Here is a 16,442-nt window from a genome sequence, read left to right as displayed (position 1 = left end):
TCGCTTGAGATGTTCTCGCATAACACGTTTTCCCGTTTATATAAAGTTCAAAAAATTATACCCTTGATCACTTCCATATATCCCTATGTTAAATTCTCTTTCATAAAGTTTGTGTTTATATATGCTTCCCGCATATAACTTTCAGCGTTTGTGGGGAAAAAAAATAATGTTTTATCTTTAAGCTTTTGAACAATTTTGAAGGTTAATTTTAAAAATTTACATACTATTTCCAAACGTTTAATACCGTATTGGTCCGAATATGTGGCCACCATTTTTACATAAATGAGAGATGTGAAAATTGGAAGTCACCTTATTTTCCAAGAGGTCAGCACCAGAAACATTAAAGTTGAAAATTAAAATATTTGTTCTTGATTAAAAATGTAAAGGTTGAAGCATCTCAAAATGGCAACCTTTTATTACACAATACATATTTGTACTTTGTGTACAATCGCGTGTTAACATTTACGGGAATTTAATTTCAGATTTTTAACGGAAATATTTGTACTAACATATCACAGCTATTTCAAGATTAATTGTTTACGTTTACAAACTGAAAATGTTAAGAACATTTCGGATGTAATGTTTGGAAATTCACGGCTGCCAAGTTACAACTGTCTTTCCACAATATTTCTTTGTTGTAAAACGAACACGCACGAAGATGCCATATTTATAGGAATTTGGTACGTTGCTTCAAAAGCTATTTTAATATTTTCACAGTAATCCACTATTTATGTAAAAACCTTTCAAACATAATTATCATAGATTATTCTTTAAAATTCATAGGACAGAGACTCTGTCAGAGAGTAATATGGACAAATATTTGCGGTCACGTCACCGAAGTTATTCATGGCCGTATGCTTCACCATGGCAGCTAGCCACTTGTTTTGTTCCGGCAAGCTGCATTCTTTGTTTACTTTGTTACGTTTAACACACTACTTAATAGTGTAGCTTAATACGTAGCTTAAGTGAAACTGAAAGTTAAATACGGTATACATAAATGCAAAAAGGGTTTATGAACACAAAATTATGTCCAATGAATTTTCACTTTAATTTCTACCAAAATTATTTTTACATTTGTTTGGCATCCTGAAACTGCAGGTCGCCTTATATTCGAGCCAATACGGTAGTTAATTTGAACAGAACAAGACTGTCGAAAAAACTGCGCCGCACGCCACACGCTGTTACTTGTGTGTATTTCGACGAATCTCATGCCTGCGTTTGTTTGGAGTGAGGCTGTTCCACCTGCAGACCATTTTCCCCATTCGTGGCTTAACTGACGAATGAGAAACGCCAACAATCTTTGAAACCTGTGCCGCACGACCAATCACCTGCTTGTAAACTCAGGGACTAGAGGCTGTTCCATCAGTACACCAATTTTCCAATTCAAGTCAAGTCGAAAACAAAGTAAACCATATACCGCCAGCTATTACTTTCTTTGAATTATTTGCGTATATTTTGTAAAACAAATGTTAGTTATTGGCTCTTTTTTTTGCTACTGTTTTGATAATACTAATTTTAATGTGCTTATTAAATTAAATACAGTTTTAATAATTCAATTTACTGATAAAAAATATGTAATTAGTTATTCAGTTATTCCAGCATGCCAATGATAGTGTATTTTTGTGTGAATACAGTACATGTAATTTGAGTAAAATCAATTTTTACGTTGGAAATTACTTTGCCCTGTTAAAAGAAGTTTTAAGCATCCAGTCCCTTGAAAAACTTCTTAACAGGGCTTTACTGTATGTAGTTCTACAACATTTTAGTTGGCCAATCCAGTGATGGCACAAAAAATTAAAGTTTGTTTGATTACTAAATGATTTGAATACCAAAAACACATTTTATGTGGTAAAGGAGTTCAGCATCATTAATTCCATTATCACGAATCTCGAGACAATTTTACAAATGTGGGAGAGTGTCCGTTAAGACGAAGTCTGAAGCACAATGCAGTGAAAGTATAAATGTACCCATAAGTGGTTTTAACATTAAATTTGGTTTCATAGCTTCATGAGTCCATTGTTAAAAGGTTCAAACAAATGATTATTCCTTGTGGTTTTTTCCTCTTGTAAAACAAGGTTGTACTGTAATATTAACCAAGAAATGTGTGAAAGTAATTTTTTCACTTTTTTTTTTTAAATTTGAAGTCTATGATTCACACCAGTATACTTTGAAGGTGCCATTTTTTCTTCTTCTTTGTCTTAAATCAAAATGTGAGGGATACATTTTTTTTCCCACTAGTTATAAATGTTCTGTGTGTACCTTGTGTCACACGACACACATCTAATCGATAGTCCAATTCTGCCCATACCCGACCCAGAATATCGGGAGTGATGGTAAGAGCAGCTGCTACGATGCGGTGTCTCAATTCGTCAAGGTTCTGTGGTAGAGGTGGAACATAAACACTATCCTTGATGTATCCCCCACAAGAAAAAATCGCAAGGTGTCAAGTCCGGTGATCGTGGTGGCCACGGGAGTAGCACTTGGTCAGCGGCCACCCCATGGCCCCTCCAGTGATGTGGCAACATCTCATTCAGATAATCTCGTACCACATTGTGGTAATGAGGTGGAACACCATCTTGTTGGAAGATGAAGTCCCTGCTATCAGCTTCAAGTTGTGGCATAAGCCACAATTGCAGCATGTCGAGGTAGGTGATACCAGTGACAGTTCTCTCAGCGAAGAAGAAGGGGCCATAAACTGTCTTGTTTGACATGGCACAGAACACGTTAACTTTTAGCGAATCTCGGACATGTTCGAGAGTTGCATGTGGATTCTGTCCTCCATATGCGTGTGTTGTCGGTTGACTCTTCCTGAGAGATGAAAAGTGGCTTCGTCACTGAAGATTGATTTGCTTGCAAAGTCATCATCTTCAGGACGGTTCTGCATGGCAATGCAGAACTGCAGTCGAAGCAATTTGTCATCGTGGCTGATGGCTTGCACAAGCTGCAATTTGTACGGCTTCACTCTTAATCGCTTACGAAGAATTTTCCACACTGTTGGCTGAGGGATGTTTAATTCTGCACTAGCCCGATAAGTTGACTTCTTGGTACTCCGCACCATCACGTACCGTACACAATCCACTGTCTGTTGTGACACGCCTGGCCGACCCGACCGTTTTGCATCGCAAGAACAGCCGTCTTCCTCGAATTTCTTGTACCACTTCATTATGCTATTGTAAACTGGTGGTGTTTTGTTAAACTTGCCACGGAATGCTCTTTGGACACTCACTACCGATTCGCTACGGGTGTATTCAAGCACAAAAATGAAAATGGTCAAGAATGCAGTCATGTCATGTTATGTTTTACTGTCTGCATTTTGAAGTGCATTTCGTTGATGAAAAGGGAGAAGGAGTGTGCCAGGCTAGTATGCACACTATTCACAATTGCTGCTTGGCATTAGGCTGTCGAATGCTACTAGCCTTGGCGAGGCTTAGTGTGCCTGGGTAACATGGCTCGCATCGACAAATTACAGAACACTTAAGACAAAAAAAAGCACTCTATGTTACATTGTACACCATCATAATCGCTTTCACATCAGGGAAAATTGTTGCTTGGAGGCAGGCAACACCCGACTGTTTCTTAACTCGTGATTCAACCTGGCTTCGCGAGCTGTGAATCTACATTAGTTCAAGTACGCCGGCAGGTGTATGTGCGAATGAGTTACATAAAACATTTTGCTGGAGTCCGCCAGTTCCGTAAGTGAGTTGCGGTTGTATTTTACCACCCGCAACGATTGTTAGATTACCCGACTTTGAGGAATACTCTCCCTGAATATTGTCCAAACTCTAGACATGCCCACTCCCTCATCGACCCAAATGGAAAGAGAAGTAACACGGATTTTTAGGTTATTTAAGATAGTGGGGGCAGCAAGCCAGCCGACTATAAAGAGGCATGGACTGGACAAAGACAAGCAGAGAGAGGGAAATTCTTCAATATCGTCACCCTGGTTTTGCCTTGCCAGCCACTGCTTCGTCAGTCTGCCCGACCAGCCACCGAATTACGAAACAGAATTTGCCTCACAAACTGGTAATGTAGACTAACTATTTCTGACTCAGCACGATCTACGCTGTGGGACTGTTACTGTCGTAGAGGTGACAATTCAGTAAAGAAGTTAGTATACACAGTCAAGGAACTCGTGCAGCGAGTTGGGACTCTCCGAGCAAGTAGTTACTAGAAACTCGCTCTGAAGAATTAGAACCTTTAGTTTGTTGGAAATAAGACCTGAGGTCATAAAGCACTCGTCGACGATAGTCATTATTTTACTTTTCGATCCATCAATTTAATGTAAAATGTACAGGCTAAACATCATTCAGATCTCTTGAATAAAATCTGATGTGCGAACATGCTTTGCTGAGGGCATAAATGTAGCTTCTCTCAAAATAAATAATAAGTTTGACTCAATTTGGAAACTGTCAGTTACTGGTTGCCACTACTTCGTTTATTGTTAAGGGATTCTGTTACATTTAATTCGGCCTGCCCAGGCTACAGTACTAATTATTTAAGGCCTAGGGTAGTAATGAGGTTTAAGGGCGCTCACAACACATGGTAGCCGCACTGGGCTTTTACTCACATCCTACGATAGGCACTTCTTTTATGGGTCTAACTGGACTGAACCTTAATTAACCTTAGTAAACATTCAATTATTAATACCTACGCTCTTTGATCCATACCTAAATGATTAGCACTTTTCATATTTGATTAGTTAGTTGGCAAAGTCACGCTCTTGACTCATGCAGAATGGCCGAGAAGTGCTTTCTGCCAGTGGGAACTGGTACTGGCTAGGTGGTGAGCAGGTTTTTAATACTATAGGAGTCACCCACGTTTTCGTGGCCGAAACCCGTGATGAGCACATCAAGTGACAATACTATCGCCCCGGATTACAGCCTGATTTAGACTGCCAGAGGAATGGCGCCAATGGAGGGGGAAACAGTGCCTCATCGTGCCAAACCCACAAAATAAACTGAATATTTATGTGTTTACCTTACAAACTAAACAAATAGCAATTCTTTTGATTAAATTATTTGACTAAAAAAGAAACAGCGGAAGGGTTAAAAAAAATCTGTAATTTTAATAAATAATTAGTTAAAAAAAATATAAATCAAAATGGAGACTGTCCATTTCTACTCTATTTATTTTTATGGACTAATATGCCATTACGAAACACACTTGGCAATAATATTAATTTTAAATTTGGAAATTGGAGAATGAACGACAAACAACACATGGCACCAATTGTTAATTTTATGTTTGACACTTCTTGTTTTGGAATAATTCTTGTCTATTAGAGGGTGCTCTCCGTCAGTGGAAATAGTATTGGCCGGGTGAGCCCTGGATTCAATGTCACAGGAGGTATTTAATTTCAAAGCAATATATTTTTTATAAATGCAATAATTTGTTTCGATTATGAATACACTGTTTTAATGCAGATGCATGTAGAGTAAATTAATTTCTCTACGGCAACCTTTTTCAAACTACGAGAGCCTATCTGTACTGATTTCGCGCATTATAATAAAAGAATTTGAATTTCGCTGCGGGCTGAGCCAGTATGTACACTGCAGTTGGGTTCTCCAACGTATGGCATGTGAAAAGGCCTCCTGATTCGTATAGTATCCTTCTACAACATTTGGAAAAAAACTCCGTAGCGTAGTCGGATGCACACTGGCTTATGGTGTGAGGGGTTCTGTGTTCGAGTCCCAGGTAAGGCATGGGTGTTAATGTACATACGGCAATTTTATTATTGATATGTTAATAAAAAGCTTCGAACTAAACAGAAAATGACCCTATGGCTGTAGGCCACCAAAATTATTAATAATAAAAAAAATATTTGGTCGATTATACTCACATGAATTGTCTAGCTCATAGAGTAAATAAAGTACTAGGCCGCTGGGTGTAGAACGGTTGTGGGGACGATTTGAATGTTGGAAGACTTCTATTTCATCAAACAGAACTGTGACACTGTAAAGATTAAAAATATATAATTTACTGAAAAGAAAGAGTGTTTATTTATGTTTCATTGTGTTTTATTTTTATTTAACAATTTTAAAGTTCTTTTTAAATAAATTAAAATTAAAGCTGTTGATGCGCTAATTTTAAGGTTATATTTTGTGTTGAAATTTTTAACAATGTTAAAACTTAACTTTCGATTTATTACTGGGTATCTGCCCGGTGGCAAGAAAGTTTCACCTCTTGCAAACTTGTATTAATCTTCTTATAAACTCATTCTCTACGTACGCCCGTAACCACCTTTTATTCTTGTTTCAGGCTACTATTACAGTCAAGATACAATCCTTCCCTCTAGGATATTTTCTAAAAAAAATAGGTCTATTTTGGCCAGAGTAACTGTTCATTAGCACCGAATAAGCTCAATCGTTGGTGTCTTAGATTTTTTTTTTTTTTACCTTTATATGTATGTGCTACTCTGCTTCTGTGGAGGTTTACCTTTCTAACTGCTGAGTTTGGGTAATAATCTGGGGGCGGAGCGTTTTTGAAAAAAAAAATGTAGTAAAAACCTGGACTTTTTTTACTTAACTATTTTCTAATAATTCTGTTAAATGACTGTGATATTTCAAGTAGTTCATTGGATTTATGATTGGTTATATTGTTCGGTTAGGTATGCTAACCTACGTCAGAAACCTTTTGTAACTTTAACTAATGAACTTTTTATATTGACTATGGCATGGAGACCGCTTTAAGCTTTCTCTGTAGGTCCTTCACACTTCTTAACACCTTCTCCTCGAGCCCATTCCACTCCTGCTTCCTGCCGTGTTCTCACCAGGAACAAGCTCCTCTTTCTTTCTGTTCCCCTCTGTTCCCTCTATCCACGCATGGTCTCTCTCTCCTGTACCCTCGTCTGCACAACCTATTTGCCATTTTTTCCCTTCACCCCCCACCTTTGATCACTTCGTGAAACCGTACAAGCCTTTCCACCTTCCTCCTTCGTGACGTGTCCCAGCCCAGTTCCTTGATCACCTCCGACGGCTGTGCATCTCCCCCTCTTGCCCTTTCCTTCTCCTCCACACACCCTTGGCCCATCTCGCTGCACCTCCGTCGCCAGGCATGGGCACATCCCCGCTGCCGCATGCTCCAACATCGGCGTGATTAGTGTGGATTACCTTCCCCTTCCTGTACCCCACATATCCTGTCGAGCAGACTCAGTGGCTTCTTGCTCTTCTCGAACACTTTCTGGAACTGATTCCCCCCATCCCAGGTTCTGTATGATTACTGTAAACAAGTGTTAACCGTTTGTTAGGTTAGGTTAGGTCAAATACAGTAATTATTTATTACATATTTAACATGTTTAATTAATGTAGCTAACATAGAATTAATTTGAATTCACGCCTGGAGCTTTTGGCACAAGATTTAGCAGTAAGCAGCAGTAATGCTCCTCCTGAATTGTACCACATTCCTTAACACATTCTGGTCATCTAATCTATCCATTTCTTTATCATTATTTTATGATCAGCAAGTTGTTCCAACTTTTCCATTCCTCTTCTTTCTCTAAAAGCCTACAAACCTTTTTTATTTGCACTAGGTGATCAGCAAAACCCTTCAGAATCACATATCAATGATATCAATCACCAATATTTCAAAATAAGATAAAAAACTCACAGTGCAACAAGTTATATCTGCTTGCAACATCCACATTTCAAATGGCATGCGAACATCTGGTTCCAAGTGGCATTAAATGACGAAAATCATATCCTTCCATAAACATGCTACAGGAAAGTACTTAATTCTGCCTTAGGTAATGAAATACTACAATATTTACAGAATGATTAGAAAAAATGTCTGGAAGTAAAAGAAATTAAAGTATTTTCAGATTTTTGTTCTCTTTTTTTCGAGTGTGCCCTTGTATAAGATAATTACACAAGTTGGTTGTTTAATTAATTATATAAATAAAAAATAAAATGCTGCAGGTAGACTGATGTATACTCTTCTTTTGCTCCGGGAAGCAGATTTGCACAGGAAAATTATCTCAAAACATATTTTAAAATATTGTATATTTGTTATTTAAATATGTGCTCTAACTTTCACACAAATTGTTTATTGAGTTTAGGACAGATTAAACATTTCGTAAGCTCTTACTGGTTATTATCAATACATTCTGTCCGTCACACCTCAGTTGGTATGAGAGAAACCTGTTTGAGTATCCATATGCCAGCTGATAGTTTGTGTATTCAGTGACTTGATGACTGCTTGCCTATACGATTCTGAACGTGCATTTGCATGCCTGTCGGTGTCTTTGAGTATTTTTGTCCTGATCCTTGTGCTTACAGTCAGTGACAAAATGTTTCAACGTCCGAAACCAGGCGAGGATGAAAATGATATTTTGAAACAGCAGGAAGAATTTTTACAAGCAAAGGGTGTTAATCCGTCGGCTTCCGTCATCAACAAACGGAAATCAGAGCCAGACAAAGCAACAGTTGGTGGAGGTGTGTGTTAGGCGAATAATTATTACTTTATGCTTTGTACAGCTTATGAGATTTTTATTTCAGTGTATACAGAGCTGGGTACTTTAAATGGTTCAAAATTAGTGAGAAGTATTTTAGAATCCCGGTAAAACATATTTTCATGAAGAAAAAAAAAACTTTCGGTATTAATTTTATAACTCTCCTATAGTAAATAATTTATATTTTGAGGAATGGAAATTAAAGTTTGTTTAAAAAAAACGAATGTTCAAATTAGAAGTTAACAAATTCTAAAATTGATGAAAATTAACATCCAAGAAAATATTTGATCAGAGCCTCACAGCAAATTTTTTTTTCACAGTAAAATTCAAAAAGTATTTAAATATTTTATTGTTACATAAAACCGTCCAGTCGGCACCAAGTCTATCGTACTTCTGAATATCATTCCGCAGCTCCGCTCACAGAGTTACACTTTCTTGTGTACACACTCGCTGATTAGCGGTGGTTTTGCACGGCAGATAATTTTTTCTGAGGGTGTGTGTCGTTCTCAGAAAAACAAGCTTACCAAGGTAAGATGTAAAAAAAAAATAAAAAAATTAACAGATTGAATTATAAATAGGGGGCAAGATTATATGGTAAATTGCAATGAAACATACACCATACAACTCCAAAATGCATGTTATATCATGGAATTAAGTAGCATTTAACCAAAACTTAATTCACACCATAAAAAAAGGCATATTTTAATTTTTGAAATTCAAGGAATGTTTTTATTTCCGGACAAAAAAATTATACTAAAGTGCATGGATCAGAAAAATTAATTTAATTTTGTTTTATTGTTTATGGTCTAGTTTTGTTGAAATCAGTCTCATCATTCAGTATCTTTCTTCTTAACTTTATAACACATGAGACATACAAAATTTCATTCTACAGCAGGGTGGGTGACCAACTTGTTTACAATGTATGACATGTTGCTCAAAGAGATTAAACAGCTTAGAACAAAACACGTTACATGTTTTAATGACATGATTTTGTGACTCACTAATAATTTTTAACTTACTCTCATAACTGTTCGATTCCCGGTTTGTTACCTCCTCTTTCCACAGACAATTTACTTTGATTTGAAGTCGTTACAATAGTCGTTTAGGTAGTCCCAAGTGCACGTTTAACTAACGTGATTTTAGTAGCGATACGTTGTATGTGCAGGAATTATGAATTGCCTTTAGTTTCATAACATTTCAGTAATCCAACCATGTTAACAGCAAGCACGTATTGGTATCAGATGAGCCATTATCAAACGCAGTAGGCGGCTTTGCAGCGTATCTTGATACAAGCCTTGGGTGGGCGGGGCAGCACATTGTTTTTATGTTTGTTGAGTTTATTTTCATTTTAAATAATAATAATAATAATTATTATTATTATTACTATTATGTGGGTAGATGTGAGGATAAATGATTTTTAATATCGCAGGAGAAAATGCTGGCCCCAAGCCGTCAAGCAAAAAGCTCAAATCAAAATTTTCTTCCTCGAGGAGTCAGCTGACACCGAACGAGGGTGCCACAAAAGTTCCAGGTAAAGTGACAGCAAGCATATGGTTTTTGAACTCGGTACTCACTGTGTGTGTTTTGTGTGTCGAGTGTTAAAGGCCTTGTCATTGGCAGGTTGTATTTTTTTTCTTCTTTTTCCATTGCAGGAGTAAGTCCAGTCATCCTGGGTGAAATCAAAGAAAGGACTGTATCAGCCAAACAGTTTGTTGCACCTGTGAGCAGACCCGACTGCGATGGCTTCCCGAGGGCTTTTCGAAGAGACAAGATGGTAACATCTGATTGCGCATGTTCTCGCTAGTTCTTAATACGTCTCGTGTGTTGTCAAAGTGTACAAAGGAAACTGTTGATTTGCTGTTGGCGTTATAACGTCTCAAAGCCCAATGCAAAAGTGTTTTTGATAGTTTTTGACTAGTACATGATAGGTTGTGTCTATTACATGCTAGTTTGTGAGCCGTTCCTGAGATTCTGGGGAGTACAAGTGCATGATAATTTGGGACCAGTATATGATAGTTTGGGACTTATATGTCATCACTTAGCTAGCAGTATCACCCAACTAACATTTCAGTAAATGTTAGTTGGGAAGTTTTGTTTGCTAAACGATGATATGCTAGTTTGGAACAAGTACATGATAGTTTTTTTACCAGTAACGATAGCTTGGGACCGGTACATGCTAGCTGTGCAAAGAAGTGTAATTGTGTCTCTTTGTTGTTAATATCTCAATGTGTTCACTTTGCATGATAACTTTTCATGACTTCGCTATCATTATTTTTATTTTATTTTATTTTTTTTTTATTTATTTATAAGCCTCCATTTCTCCAGGCAGCCTGAAGGGGAGTTGTCAATACAAAACACATAGGACACTCACATACAGAACTCAAATTCAGTACAGCGGATATTTTGTCATGGTGCTACCAGCAAATCATATACAGTAGCAATTAATATACATCATCGCTGTACATTACACTTCATTATGTTCTGGGTCAAGCAACAGCTTAAAGTTAATAAAATTCTTTAACCCCTCACGTGAGACAAGGTCACCTAATGAGACGTATTTGCGGAAGTGCTATATTGTGTTGTCATTATTTACATCACATGATTTTGGACATTGCTCTTGTCAGATTATAAGCGATGGTGAATGGGGCAGGAGGGAAAAGGGGGGGGGGGGGGGCAAATGTACCGAAGACAACTTTCAAATGACCTCATCGTAGCCGGTCAGCTAAAACGGTGGCGTGAGTATTGTTATAGAGGTTTTTAGTATCCAGCATGCTTTAGGGCTGATGATCGTACATAAGAAATGGCTTAAGATGAACTTAGGGTAATAACAATTTCATAGTTTGGCATGGCCGACACATTGATACACGTTACCAAGTCCGCCGTGTTATGTTGGTACTTGGCGTGAGGAGCACACTGTAGCAGAACAAGAAACCTTGGAGGTCTTCCAGAAAATGTTACAACTCGCACACCACGTGCGACTGAAGGAGTGACGTGTTGGCTATGGCAGCAGTACCACGTTACGCTTTCTGTTTCAGCTGACAGGCGCAGGTCAAAGTATTTTTGCCCAGCAATTTGCAAAGATGAGGAAGGACAATTTGGATGTCGAGATGGATCAAGAAACTGTTCAAGAGACGGTTCCACACGAGAAAGTTATTGGTAACTAGTTCAGTTATGGGGGAATTGATATCTTGTTTTGAATTTTTTTATGGTTTTAATGTTTAATAATATATTTCAATTTGTATTTGAGAAAGAAAATTCATCCACAAGTTGTCATAATATACATTTTGTCCATAAAAGAATGTTCCAGTTATAAGGTTTAATAGTGTCAACTGTAATCATTGTAAAGTGTTTGTTCAAGGTCACAATTGAAGCATAACTCAAACAGTTTTAGTTAAACGCTTGCGCGAACACTGCTTTGTTGTTTTCTCGCTTACAGCGCCCCCTATGTAAATGGCAACTCCTGAGTGTAATTAGTAGAGAGTGAACCTGTGAACTTTATTTGGCAACAGGATGGAGCCACTCCCCATTTGAATCTCTTTGTACGAGAGTGGTTGAATGTGAAAGTCCTGACCGTTGGATTGGTCTGAATGGTAAAGAGACGACTGAGCTCTTTTTCGCTGGCCTTCACATTCACCTGACATAACGCCATGAGAGTGTTTTCCTTTGGGGCTTTATAAAAGATTGTGTCTACGTTCCGCTGCTACGTAATGATTTGCCAGAGTTGAGACTCAGAATAATATTGATGAATCTATTGCCTCCATTACTCCTGAATTGTTAACCAAAGTGTGGGAAGAATTGGACTTAGGTTGGATGTGTGCAGTATAAATAAAGGTGCACATGTTGGACATTTGTAAGAAAAAAAAAGGTTAGTTTCTTTCAATTTGATGCATGATTTGTTGTAAATAGTCTAAATTAAACTGTTATAACACACCATTTACAGTGGATATACTTTTATAGACATCCGGTACTCTGATTTGTAACAGCAAAGAGAACTAAACTGTGTATATGAATTTGTATAAAAGAGATATTTTAAATGACAGTGCAAGAAGTGTTCTAAGCACTACTTCATGCCTTGTGCTGTGAAATATAGTTTTCAGTCCACATATAAAAGCAGTCCGATGAAGGTTTAAAAGTCACTATTTTTAATTGTGAAAATATTAATGGTTTATTTATCTTTGATCTAGCCAGTAGCTAGAAAAAAAAACTTGTCACGGAGCTTGCAGTGAGTTTCTCATGATTAATGCAAATAATTTTTTTTTTAAACATATTCCAGTAACATCTGTTATTTAACCATTGAGTGATGGTAACTGCTCGAGACAGCTGTGTGGTTGGCCCTCAGCGGATCGCAGCTACATGCTGACGGGCGCGGCGGCCGCCGACATCCACCGAGACAACCTGAGCCGACTGGCCGCCATGAGCGCCGAGGAGATCAGAGAGGAGCAGCAGAGGCTGCTGCGGCAGCTGGACCCCAAGATGGTGGAGTTCGTGAGGTCGAGGCGCGCGGGAGGAAGCGAGAAGCGCGGGAGCCGCGGCGAGGCGGGAGGAACGGGAGACGCGGGCGCGGACGCTGGCAGCGGGCGAGGCGGTCCGGGGGAGGGAGCCACGGAGCGAGGGGCGGGCGCCGTGCTGGGCGAGGCCACCGCGGCGGAGGCAAACAGGTGGCTGCACATGGACGTGGTGGAGGAGGAGAAGCTGCGCTGGATGACCGACCTCCCCCCGGCCCCGCCCGTCCCGCCGGACCAGCCGTACTCTGCACGCTTCGACTTTGAAGGTGAGCTGCCGCGCGCCGGTGTCCCAGTTATTGCTGCTCTTCTTTTATTACCTTGTTGCCTGACTGTTAGCAGCAGGGGTGCAACAACAGGGGGGGAGGGGGGGGAGGGGGGGCAAGGGTACTTTGCCCCTCCTCTGAAACCTTAAAGTCAGGGCAAACGGGGGCAAAGAAAGTGCTGTGTAATCAATTTTTAGATAATAAAACTGCTTGAATAGCACCATTTTCCACCTTGAAATACAAATTTTCCTGGGGGAGGACCCCCGGACCCCCCGTTTCAATAGGGGGAATCGATGATTCTTTATAAAAAAGGTATATTGCCCCCCCCCCCCCCCCCCCCCCTTTTGGAAATTTAGTTGTTGTGCCCCTTGTTAGCAGAATAGTATTTTAATTATTTTGAAATATTTTTGGGAGTGATTGTTAACGCGAGTGTTGACTCTCTTGCCTCCCACGAAGTTGACTCTGAATGCCGTTCCCGAGGGAGTCACAGTTGGACAGTTCGCAAGCGGGGAACGGCAGGCTTCAGTTGTTCCCGAAGCGAGGTGTGCCGGGCGTGTGGCAGGACTGCTGCTGCCGTACGTGGACGAGAGCGTGGGCGTGACCCGGGCCCTGCACCACCACGGGGAGGAGCCGGAGCGGCCCGGCTACACGCTGCAGGAGCTGTGCCAGCTCAGTCGCAGCTCCGTGCTGCAGCAGCGGGTTCTGGCCCTCGGCACCATCGCCAACATCATACACAAGGTTGGTGCGACCACCCGGCGTTCAGGTGGAGCCGAGCGTATCTTGTCGGGGGAAGCTGTCGTGTCGACATTCGAGTTGTGTGGCCATCCTGCAACAGCCGGTCAAAGGTGCACGTCTTATTTGCAAAGGGAAGAAAGTAGCGACAGTTGGACAAAAAAATCTCATTGTGCCATAGTGTCGTACACATCATCAGCAGGTGGCAGCATGAGTAGGTTTACCAGTCATTACAAACCACAGAAAACACAGTATTTAAATTGATTAAATATTCAATTCAATTTTTTTTTTTTTTCAATTCATTTCATTTTTGGACTGAATTAATTGTGGGTGGAGTCAGTACAACCCATTAATTAATTGTTGTTATCTAGCAAAAATATGTTCAATCGGTTTTCATGCTTTATCTTCTATTAGAACACAAGCTGTTGGATCTGTGCCCGATTACAGAATTTTCTGAACCAAGGATTGACTGACTGAATAGCTTTTACTGTACTAATGGCAGACTGACTACTAATAAACACGAATTTATTTACTTTAAATATTATTTGAAACCCCTCTTCCCTCACTTCATCAAAATAAGTTTGCAGTGATGCCCCTGAAGCTAACCGAATGAAACAACCCTCGGAGCCTCGGAAGTTAAGGGTGAGGTGTGTGTCGGCACGTAAGAGGCGGGAGGCTAGCTCTACAGGGGGGTCTCGGTAGCGTCTAGGGCTGTATCCGTGACTGAAGGGTGTCGTCGCGTGGTGTTGCAGACAAAGTGCGGCTACTACGACGAGTGTCTCCAGGACCAGCTGCTGGACCAGCTGCAGGACTCCGACATCTTCCTGCTGCTGCGCTTCTCGCTGGACGACAACACGGAGTCCCAGCTGGCCGCCTCCCTCGCCGCCATCAGGCACCTCCTGGTCAGCGACGCAGACGAGGTGGGCGCGGCCTCTGGCACCGGGGGCCTTTCGCTCCTTCCACTGTCCTTGCTTCCCAAGCATTCTTCCCTCTTCCCTCCTCCCCTCCATCCCTCCTCCCCTCCTCCCATTTCCCCCTCCACCCGTCCTCCCCTCCACCCCTCCTCCCCTCCACCCCTTCTCTCCTCCTCCACTCCTCCCCCTACATTCCCTGTCTCAGAAAAGTGCACAAGTTAAATTAAATCACCGCATAAATTCCATGTTAACATAACCGTTAAACTAAATTAAGTATATTTGTTTTCGAAATACATATTGTACCTTGACATTCCAAACAACTCAACTGTGCTAAGGTTAAAGAAAACATTGTAGTAAAACTTGTTCTCATTAACATGTGACTAGAGGTCGTGTTTATCTGCGACTATTTTTGCTCCGTAGGAGTTTCAAGAGTTGGGCTCAAATTAACATGGGTTCAGAATGTAAGTGAAGAGAATTTTGAATGTTGAATCCTAGGTATTTTAAATATGGTTATGATAGCAAACTTAATACAATGGTTTATTAAAAGGTTTGCAAAATAGTAAGAAGGTTTTAAAAGTGAAATGGTTTAGTAATTTCCTTCGCACGTGGATGCAGCTTACAACACACTCATTCTGCATTAATCCATGCACAAACACTCGGGCAATGTCGCAGGGCAGGTGCAAACAAAAGGTACATAAATAACCATCCCTGCGTGCACAATTAACGGGGAAGACTAGCTTACAGCTCGTGCAATGGCCGAAAATCTGCGCACTCAACATGCAACTCAAAAGGGGGAGACCAAGCTAGAAAATGGTGTGCTGATAAGGCTACCAGAAATGAAGTTACACAAACCATTAACTGAAGTAACGTTTATAAAGGGGGGAGGAGGGGGGGAAAGGGGAGGATGGGATGAGGGGAGGAGCGGTGGAGGGGGAGGGGAGGAGGGGAGAGGGAGTTGCCATAAATGAATCCACTTGTCTTGGACACCCTGCCGACGGGTGGAGGGTCTATGAAACAACCTGCTACACGGTAACACTGAGAGAAGTGGCGCGAACACTCTCCAGTGGCGGGAAGTGAAGCTAGAAGGTTGGGAGGGGCGGGCAAGGGGCAGGAGAAGAGACGGAGAGAGATGCAGAGCACAGGGGAAGCCAGCAGGAGGGAGCCCGGTTGCAGCGCGAGTGACGGCCGGGTGCAGGTGTGTCTGGGCCGGCTGCTGGGAGGCCCGGGAGGACTGCTCCAGCCCTCGCTGGCGGTGAAGCCGGACCCCGCCACGGAGCAGGCCGAGCGGGACGAGGCGGCCGCAGAGCTGATGGACCACCAGATGGTGAAGCTGGACGTCGTCAGAGGAGCGCTGAGGACGGACCTCGTTCTCCGGCTCAGGTCAGTGCCGGCCTCTGCTCAGCATGACGCTGGAAATACTTCTTATTGATCCTTTTTATTCACGTAGTTAGTAAAAGACTTGCCAAAATCAAGATCAAGCTCTTCGTAGATTTTTTTATCCTACTTGCATTCCCAACACTTAAGCAAATGAGGAAGTAAAACCTCCACGTACAGATTTTGTGCTGCGTCATCGGTTCAGGTG

General features: G+C 41.0%; 1 protein-coding gene across 4 annotated transcripts in view; it reads left to right on the top strand.

Annotated features, from left to right (window-relative positions):
• Positions 1 to 5,595: 5,595 nt before the first annotated feature.
• The window catches only part of LOC134537401 (RNA polymerase II-associated protein 1), a 33,458-nt gene continuing 22,611 nt past the window's right edge, over positions 5,596 to 16,442 (top strand). The window contains exons 1-9 of one of the 4 annotated variants that reach the window (XM_063377775.1): positions 5,596 to 5,694; positions 8,274 to 8,429; positions 9,876 to 9,977; positions 10,099 to 10,220; positions 11,482 to 11,602; positions 12,786 to 13,217; positions 13,777 to 13,952; positions 14,699 to 14,866; positions 16,056 to 16,240. In XM_063377775.1, the coding sequence (XP_063233845.1) occupies positions 5,649 to 5,694; positions 8,274 to 8,429; positions 9,876 to 9,977; positions 10,099 to 10,220; positions 11,482 to 11,602; positions 12,786 to 13,217; positions 13,777 to 13,952; positions 14,699 to 14,866; positions 16,056 to 16,240 (1,508 nt within the window). In that variant the 5' untranslated portion in view covers positions 5,596 to 5,648. The other 3 variants (XM_063377776.1, XM_063377777.1, XM_063377778.1) reach the window with 3 other exon arrangements.

This window comes from Bacillus rossius, chromosome 12 (assembly GCF_032445375.1).
Source record: "Bacillus rossius redtenbacheri isolate Brsri chromosome 12, Brsri_v3, whole genome shotgun sequence".
Classification (NCBI taxonomy): domain Eukaryota; kingdom Metazoa; phylum Arthropoda; class Insecta; order Phasmatodea; family Bacillidae; genus Bacillus; species Bacillus rossius.
This window is presented reverse-complemented; position numbering and strand designations above follow the sequence as displayed.